At 45.1% G+C, this 10,000-nt stretch overlaps 1 protein-coding gene across 2 annotated transcripts in view; it reads right to left on the reverse strand.

Moving 5' to 3' along the window:
• The window catches only part of gphnb (gephyrin b), a 107,982-nt gene that overhangs the window by 24,139 nt on the left and 73,843 nt on the right, over positions 1-10,000 (reverse strand). Inside the window, exons 9-10 of one of the 2 annotated variants that reach the window (XM_076272074.1) lie at positions 3,698-3,739; positions 1,017-1,091 (exon numbers count right to left, since the gene is read on the reverse strand). The exons of the other annotated variant lie outside the window; for it this stretch is intronic. Coding sequence (XP_076128189.1) covers positions 1,017-1,091; positions 3,698-3,739 — 117 coding nt within the window. The remainder of the gene's footprint in view (positions 1-1,016; positions 1,092-3,697; positions 3,740-10,000) is intronic. 2 annotated transcript variants of the gene reach the window in all.

The following is a 10,000-nucleotide window of genomic DNA, read 5'->3' on the forward strand; positions in this document are numbered from 1 at the left end:
GTGCTGTGTTGCAGTGCTACGCTGTGCTGTGTTGCAGTGCTTATAATGCTATATTATGCAGTGATTATAATGCTATGCTATACTGTGTTGCAGTGCTGTCCTGTCCTGTGCTATACTGTGTTGCAGTGCTGTCCTGTCCTACATTACATTACATTTTAGCAGACACTTCTTGACCAAAGTGACTTACATACCAGTATGTCAGCTATATTACAAGGGATCACATTGTCCCCGGAGCAACTTGGGGTTAAGTGCCTTGCTCAAGGGCACAACGGTGGAAGCCGGGAATTGAACCGACAACTTTCAGGCTACTGCACGCTAGCCCAGCTCCTTAACCACTACACTACCACTGCCCCCAGGGTGTGCTGTCCTGTGCTGTGTTGCAGTGCTGTCCTGTCCTGTCCTGTGCTGTGTTGCAGTGCTGCCCTGTCCTGTGCTGTGTTGCAGTGCTGTCCTGTCCTGTCCTGTGCTGTGTTGCAGTGCTGCCCTGTCCTGTCCTGTGCTGTGTTGCAGTGCTGTTCTGTCCTGTGCTGTGTTGCAGTGCTGCCCTGTCCTGTGCTGTGTTGCAGTGCTGCCCTGTCCTGTGCTGTGCTGTGTTGCAGTGCTGCCCTGTCCTGTCCTGTGCTGTGTTGCAGTGCTGTTCTGTCCTGTGCTGTGTTGCAGTGCTGCCCTGTCCTGTCCTGTGCTGTGTTGCAGTGCTGTTCTGTCCTGTGCTGTGTTGCAGTGCTGCCCTGTCCTGTCCTGTGCTGTGTTGCAGTGCTGTTCTGTCCTGTGCTGTGTTGCAGTGCTGTTCTGTCCTGTGCTGTGTTGCAGTGCTGCCCTGTCCTGTCCTGTGCTGTGTTGCAGTGCTGTTCTGTCCTGTCCTGTGCTGTGTTGCAGTGCTGCCCTGTCCTGTCCTGTGTTGCAGTGCTGCCCTGTCCTGTGCTGTGTTGCTGAGCCGTGTCTGGTGGGCGGCCATGTTGGCATGCTGGTGCGGTGGAGAATAAGGGTGGGGGGAGGGAAGAAGGTGAGCTGTTTACCTGGTCCAAGGTAGAATACCTGGACTTGAGCGTGATGACCTCATCCAGGTGAGCCCTGAACTCTCGCCGTGAGGCCTGGAGGGAGCCACAGGACAGTCACTCACTGACACACACATACACACACACACACACACACATGTGCGTGTGTGCATACAAACTTAACTCACACACACACACTCATTCACTGCTCACACACACTCACTGCTAACACAAGCATGTGCGCAAACACGCGCACACGCACACACACAAACACATGTGGAGCCAAATATTTATGCACAAAAGCACACAAGCCAACACAGAGGGACATTTGCATGTTAAGACAAACATCTACGCAGACACATAGACACATACAAACTCTCTCGCACACACACACACACACACACACTCTCCCACACCCACACATACACACACTACATACATGTATAAAACAAGCAGGTACTTTCACACACGTACAAGCATGCACACTCACAGAGACAGAGACACCAAAACACATTTACAGACATATCGTCACAAACACATACACACTACAACACAGAAAAACCCAAGCCCGTGGACACAGAGACAGGCTCAGCCAGGCACCCGCAAACACAAGAGACAAACTCACAAGTTCAACATATGCACAGGGTGTGAGAACATGCACTCGTGTCTCTTAGAATATCTCACACACGCACACACACACATACACACACACACACACACACACACACACACACACACACACACACACATACTCTCAGTGACACACAAACCACCTAACAAATCTCAAAAATAAATCATGATGGCAGGAATAGTAACAGGAAGTGAGAGATGAAGGCGAATGACAACTCAAAAGACTCCCTCCAGGTCATGTGGGGAGGGTGGGGGTGAGAAATCTGAGTGGGTGTGGCAATGGAGATGATTGACAGCTTCTAGTGAGGTCCCCCCTTTCATGTGAAGCGCTTTGAGTGTTGAGAAAAGTGCTATTTAAATGTAACGTGTTGTTGTCGCTGTCTCCTAAACTCTTGCAACTCTTCTTTGTTGGTACGTTATAATGTACACATTGTGGACACGTCATAAAATGAACAATATCCCTTCTTCATCTCTCAATCACCCCTCATCTGCCTTGTAGCGTCAGTGTGTGGAAGTATACAAGTGGAGTTCTTACACTGTAGTTAGAGTATTTACAGTTGGTGCAAACGTGTCCTATGAACTTGTCCTGTGTCCAATCCAGGCAGTCGTTTATGTGCACAACGTAATGTGTCCTGACAGCTGGACATAATGTATGTCGTGACTCATCAAATTATGGGAATAAATAGGCTCATTCGACTTAATGCATATCTGGCTGAACGCGATGCGTACACAATGTGCCCTGTGCAAAAGTCCAGCATGCATCACCTTCTGCCATGAAGTGGAATGAGCGCAATGGCTGCAGATATGAGGTCACATCATGTCCCATCTCATTATGTCATATAGCTATGTCACCTTCATGACAGGAAGGTCAAATCAGGTATTACCACGGAAACCATGATAATGGTCTCTCATTGGCTATATGCTGCTGTGACAGCCTGCATAAATCAGTGGTCTTTTCAGTGCACAGGTGGACCAGCCACAACAAATGCTTAGTGTCATCAAACACCACAGAAAAGGCAGAGGAAGTCATCGCACCATGGCAACATCTGTGCCACCTCAGCCCTCCCTACATACAAGCAATCTGTGCCACAGGGCATGGAAACAACCCTGATATGCATCGGGAAAGACCACAGGACTGATTGCGGCTACATGGTCAAAAAAGCATTAAGACTGGACATAGTCATAATAATATCCCTTGTTCAGGCAGCCTGCTTTGTGGGAGGTCTACACTAGATTATACTCAATCAGTCAATGGATGGGCCCAGAGAAGATGGGTCAATCTAGCTAGCTTCCTTGTGGTCATCTGTGGTCACATGTGGCAGTTGCACATCTGCACTGACGGCAGGCATGAGAAACTCAGAACAGCTACTGAGATTTACAAGGGGGCATGGTGGGTAGGTGGCCATTAAGTTCAAACAACACCACACTGCTGAAAATGAGGTCGATCTTTGACCTTTCAACTCTGGGACTCAGGGTTGAAGGGTCAGGGGCTAATTGGGGAGGTGGTCTCAGTGAATGTGTGTGTGTGTGTGTGTGTGTGTGTGTGTGTGTGTGTGTGTGTGCCTGTGTGTGTGAGTACATTTGTAGGTTGATGTGTATGAATATGAAAATGTGTTATGAGAAAATGGGTTCATGTACACAATGAAGTGTATCTTTATTTTTACACTAAAAACACAAAAGAAACATATGTTTATGGAAACAAAAAATACAATATGATCTGTGCTGAGCATAATCCTTTCAAAAACAGACTCGGAATCATTAAACAGTCATCCCAATGGCAAGATGCAATAAAAGACCACTGCAGATCAATGATGAGCAAAGAGTAGTCCACTTCCTAATGATGCAGTAGTGTTTGTGGTGGGTGGGGGTGGGGATTGAGGTTGAGGGGGTGAGGGTGGGGGTGAGTGGGTGGTGCTGTGTGGTGGTGGGGGGGGGGGGCAAGCAAGACACAAGAATGGAGGTGCAGCGAAGCAGGCAGGTAACAAAGGCAACAGGAGGAGTAGGGTGAGGGTGGAGTGAGGTGGTGGTGCCGTCGCCATGGTGATGCATCGTAAACAACATGCAAGGAATACCTCAGCAATGCTTAAGGTGGATGAACAGGAGGGAAGCCGCGCCTGGGTGCCACGAGAGAGAGAGAGAGACAGAGGAGAAGAGAGGAGAGGACAGGAGAGGAGAGGAGAGGAGGGGGAGAAGAAGAGAGAGGGTTAACACAGCAGCTTAGCCAGCCAGCCAAACCAGCCAGCCAGCAAGCAGGCAGAGAGCCCAGCCGGGGGACATACAGACAGCTCCTCCTACTGGTCTGGGGGAGAAACAACAGCGCTGGCTGCCCCCGCTGAAAGCACCCAGCCAGGGTGGAGAGGGAGTGGGGGGCGGCCAGGGGCAGAAACACACACACTGAAAACCACAGAGGGCAAAGCTGGGGGGAAATCCTTTAACATGCGGCATCATAGATAGACATTACTCTTTGACAGGTCAGCCATGTGAGGTACATAAGGACAGTTAACACTGACGGAACACCGGAGTTGCACCACTTTTAAGAGGGTAAATGTGTGTGTGTGTGTGTGTGTTTGTGTGTGTGTGTGTGTGTGTGTGTGTGTGTGTGTGTGTGTGTGTGTTGTGTGTGTGTGAACAGACTAACATACACATTGAAGACTGGAAAGGTCATGCAAGAATAATTAACATAAAACTGTTTTCTCCCTTAAATTAGATAAGCAGTTTTCAAAGCAAACACTAAATTTCCTTGGGTTTGTGTTACATCATTCAGCATTTTAATGTCTCTAAGCTAATCTATTTTCAACATATAAAAGCATATGCTGCACTGTAACATTAGGCATAAGCTTACACAGTATAGAGAAAAAATCTCCCTTCAGAACAACATAACCATTCAACATGATGTCCCCTCTATATACAGGAGATATAAGAGTTAACACTGCTGGAAGCCTAACCAGTGTCTTCCACTTTCCCCGCCTAAGAGACATTTTCCAATGCTACATTACAAGGTTCTTTTTTGACCGTTAGTGACATCCACCCATGATCTATGATGGTGGAGAGGATCCCCTGTTCATGGGCAGCAGGTCCATATGCACAAAGACAGTCAGTCAAACCTATATCAGTCACTCAAGCTTATCTCTCTTAATGGGAGTCGCAAGGTATAAACATGAAAACGGATGAAACACTGTTTTTAAAAGCTTGTTACGGTGAATTTTGCTACTGAGGTCTACCAGTGGTCTTCGGTGTGCCAATCTTCTTGCTTTAGTTTACATAATGCTACCTAATCTGCCACTCATGTACCGTATTTTCGGTTGCACTTTTTTCATAGTTTGGCTGGTCCTGTGACTCAGGTGCAACATATATATATATATGTATATATCAGTGGCGGCTGGTGGTTAAAAAAATAACGGAGGAAGGAATGTCTGGGATAAATTGAAGGAATGATTGGCGTTAGTGGCAAATGGGAGGTTGTGATGGTGTTGGTGGCATATGTGAACAATAGAGTATGTAGGCCGCCTACCCAGACACATTTATAGCAGCAGTATGTAATATGTAGCATTTTAACTGGCAATGTTGTGCAATAAATGCTGTTCTGACATTCTCGGGGGGTCTGGGGGGGGGCACAATGAACTTTGTAATATAATTTAAATATATAAGTCACTTTGGATAATAGTGCTAAATTAATAAATGTAAATGTAAATAAATGTAAATTTAGGTCTGGGAAGTCAATTACGGAAAGTCTGGAGGTTTTGCTCAGTGTAATAGCCTACATTGGCAGAAAAGTCTATAATAATAAAAATAAACACTTGTTTTATAAAACCATGTAACTATTTACCATTAAAAATAGACCTTAAATGTGGTTATTTGTAACATGCAAAGCCAAATCCCTATAATTTAAAGACAGGTTGTAATAGCTAAGTGGGAATTTATGAAAGCATAGGCTACTCGAAAGGCAAATGTTATTGAAGACGTCATTAAAGGAATGCATCATGGTCTGAAACATTCATTAACAATGTTACCATCCAAAGATACATTTAGAACAGTGAAAACAAGAACATAACAACAAAAACCTTATTTAACAATTGTTTAGTTAAGGCATAACTTGGATGATTATAACAACTCATAACTATCCAAAAATGTTTTATCACCAAGTGAACTGTCCACGTATGTGACAGGCCAGCAGTAGGCTATGGCTGATTGTTTTCTGTGCTAACGTTACCAGTTAGCCATGAGTAGCCTATTTGTCTGACTATGTAGCATTCAGTAGCCTACACTAGCCTTACCATCTTGTTTTGGAATATGAATTTTTGGAGCTGGTCTTCCTGCTTTGATAAACATTCATCATACATCAGAGTAGTCACAGTGTATTTGAATGTATAAAAGATTTGAGATTGTCCTCTGATTCCATTGTACAGTTTATTTCACGAGCAAACAACAAACAAGCTTTCCGTTCAACATAAGATTCGTAGACTGCAGATAACGTTCTTGAACCGTTGCCGCTAAAAACAGCACCCTCTATCGCAATTGAAAATTACTGTACGGAGGAGCTTCCTCCCTTGGCCATTGAAAACGACGTGATTCACGAGCCGCTGGGGTCCGAGGCGTTTATAATGGACTTCAATGAGGGGCTTGAGGAGGAAGCTCCTCCATGCAGTAATTTTCAATAGCGATAGGGGGTGCTGTTGGCATTTTGACCCAGGGGAACGATTTTGTTCATTCAAAGTGTTAAAAATAGTAATATTAACAGTAATTTATCAGATTAGTAATTCACTTTATATATTTTTTATTTTTCTTTGAAATTTTAGGGAGGGTGTTCCTCCCTTTCCTCAATGAAGGAGCCTCCTCTGGTATATATATGTTTTTTTCCTCTTCATTTTTCGACTTATACTCCGGTGCGACTTATAGTCCAGAAAATACGGTAATCATCTTACCGTAATGCCTTTAGCAAAACCACATAACTGATGCCAGTTTCCGTGTCCCTACGCGTTGTTGCATGCTAATATAAAAATGGCCACCTTGTGTGGAAGCTGTGGAAGAGGATGGCATGCTCTCATGTATGCACACCTGCAGTTTGCCAAAGCTCCCACACGTGCACACCCACCCACCCACACACTCACACACACACACACACTACAGAGTCAGTTTCTAGTGTGTCCCAGAGTACAGACACTGACTGGGGCTAGAGGTGGCCTGACTTACCATAATAAGCATGCCAGCACAATTTTAAACATGACTTTCAATGGTAGAGTCAGAGTCACAGCTCTTACACTGCTGGAAACTCAGTAGGCTACAAACACAAGGCTACAGGCTACAAACACTAAACATGTAAGTACTAGTTAACTCTTGTAAACAGACTCCACTGTTGTAAACAGACCTCACTCCCACCACATACACATCTTTGACAACGATAAATCCAAAAAATGTTAGGGACTAATGTTGTAACTTGGAGGGCTGGTGGTAGGGTGGCGTGTAGTAATGGCCGATGAGCTGCACTAGCATACAGCAGCCAGAACGTTGTGGGTTCAATCCCCAGCTGCCACTACTGTTCCCTTGAGCAAGCTCCTTCTGGGGAGCCTGGCATATGTAATGGAGTATGCAGATTACACGATTGTTTTTGTCTTCCACGATGTTCTTTTACGATTGACCATGTCAGACTAGACGATCATAGACATAAATTCTTGCCGCATCTTGGTTGGGACATTGGCCACATTGCAAGATCATGTACAGTAGCCTATCTGTAGCCTTCTCGTCGTGTGTGTCGTCAGTTTGACGAATCACCATTCTCATGGCACAGCTTTGAACCAGAAGGACATACTTAAGTTCCATCGTAAATAAGACCCTGTCTTCCTTCTCTCTGAAAATATGGCTAACAGCGTGTGAAGTTATGACAGTGGCCTAGAGCCTTGGCACCTGAAGGTGCTTAGGGAAGCTTTCCTATCACTGACAACCACTCACCTGTTAGCCACATCCTCTCGGCATCAAGAAAACCGTTTATTTGTCTTATTTTATGAAATTTAAAAACAGAAAGCAGTAGGCCCGGAGATAAAACTAAACCGACAGCCCCAAAAATCTCGCAACAAACCTCTACCTGCCTCCTACCTACTTCCACTGATGATTCAGTCCATCGTGAGCACCACACATAGTCATCGCCACACATGAGATATTATTTTAAAAGACATTACAGGAGGTGAATGGGGTCTGGCTGGCCCAGAGACTGTTTGTCCTGAGCCGTCTGTCTCTCCTATTCTGTAAGTAAGCGAGATGGCCGACCCATGGCACCAGTCTCCTGGTCCTCCTCCAGAGGATCGACTCCGGGCTGAACGGCGCCGGGCGCGGCTGCAGCGGGCACGCAGGGAGAGGCATATGCCACCCATATGCCAGTCTGTCTGGCCCGGAGGGTGACTGGCATGAGAGCACACTGGGAAAGATCCCTGAATGGAGCAGAGGTGCCAACTAACCACGCCGTCTGCTTCGGGAGGGGAGGGAGGAAGTCATGTGACGTGCCTTGGGTGGGAGGAGTGGACTGGAACAGGAAGTCAAGTGAAGAAGCATATTGGATTTAGTTTTTGTCTGGAGTGGGGGACTTAACAAGAGAGAGACACCCAATGATCCTGCGTACGTAATGGGTTTAGAACTCATCAAAAAGGCATGGAATAGAGACACGTGTCTTTATTTTATTTGATGCTTATAAACAGTTTTATGCTATTTATTATTTCTTGTAAAATCTGCATCAGTGTGCAGTTTTGTACTCAAAAAACATTATATATATGTAATGTAGTATGTGTGTATATATATATATATGCTGGTATGAGGTCCATATGCAGCATACAGTATTCACTATATACAGTATGCCGGGTTATTGCCAGCTATTAGCAGGTATAATAAAATGAGTGTGACTGGCTGATTCACCACATCACAGGTTTGTTGTGTATAGACGCCCTCATGACTCTCACAGGCTGGTGGGGATTTGAGAGAGAACATGCCTAAGGCAGTAATCAGTGTTGCTTGAAAAGTCCATCAAAATGTCGCATATCCAAAAATTACATCACACTGCAACGAGAGGGAAAATATTTGTGGATGCGTCGACTCAAATTGAGTAAAGACCATCACAGTCACACATGACAGGAGCAGTGAATTATGTTAAAATAAAGGCCTCAGATTCATAGCCAGATATAGTATAAAACAGCAGCTATTGTAATATTCTAATATTGCAACAACATCAGTTATTAACAATAGCTTAAATATGTATAAAGAAAATCATAAACTGACAGTAGAATATAAATACAAACTCATAGGCAGATGTGCAATAAAAAGAGCCATTTTCACAGAACAGTGAATACAGCAGAGTAGAGCCTCCCATGATTCCTGTCTGGCTTTTATGCACTGGTTTCACATGCCTGCACACACACACACACACACAAACACACACACACACACACACACACACACAAATACATACTCCCAAACACACACACACACACACACACACACACACACACACACATACTCACAAACACACACATACACACACACACAAAAACATACACACACAAATACATACTCACAAACACACACACACACACACACACACACACACACACACACACACACACACACACAATCAAACGGCATTGCCGCATCTGTGCTGCTGCATCCCATGCGGTGACCCATCCAAGCATCTTTAATGCAGTCGTTTCTGGCTGCTTCTGGCTGCTCACAGCACGAGAGATGGGAGAACTGGGCACAACCACAGCAAACAGAGGAGCGTTTACAAGGCTATGAAATACGGACAAACGCCCGCTACACGCTTGGCATGCCTACTAGGAGGGGGGAGCACTTTAACACACAGGCAGGTGATGCTGACATAGAGATTAATCACATTATAGAGTAGCAAGATTGAAAAAGCAAACTCAGTATACTCAGTGTACTACAGTATACTAATACTTAGTTTGGAAGTCTTAATGTTTTTGGCTGGGGAGTTTTAGTGGTTTTCTTTCTCTATTTTTCTTTGAGAGATGTGTCTGTCTGTGCCTCTGTTTCCTACGCACAGCCATTCAATTTTTTTTTTTATTCCTTTTTTTTTTGGACTTTTTTTCCCTCCCCTGGTCTGAGTGAAGTCCTCCCACCCACCTGCTACTGAGCTCAACGGAGCCCACGCTTTAAAGCTGGGTTTCACTCGCTGTGGTCCAGACAGAAGCACTCACTCACGCACACACACACACACACACACACACACACACACACACACACAGACCTGCCTCAGGCTATCCCACATCCAAAGTGTCTGCACACCCATACAGATACAAAGTTTAAGAGCACAAAACACAATTCATGTACTCTGAAAATGCCACAGTCCTACTGAGATACACATACACATACACACA

This window comes from Alosa pseudoharengus, unplaced genomic scaffold (assembly GCF_046254945.1).
Source record: "Alosa pseudoharengus isolate Yale_2024_CS ecotype anadromous, Long Island Sound unplaced genomic scaffold, YU_APseudo_1.1 YU_APseudo_1.1_scf_7, whole genome shotgun sequence".
In the NCBI taxonomy this organism is placed as follows: Eukaryota; Metazoa; Chordata; class Actinopteri; order Clupeiformes; family Clupeidae; genus Alosa; species Alosa pseudoharengus.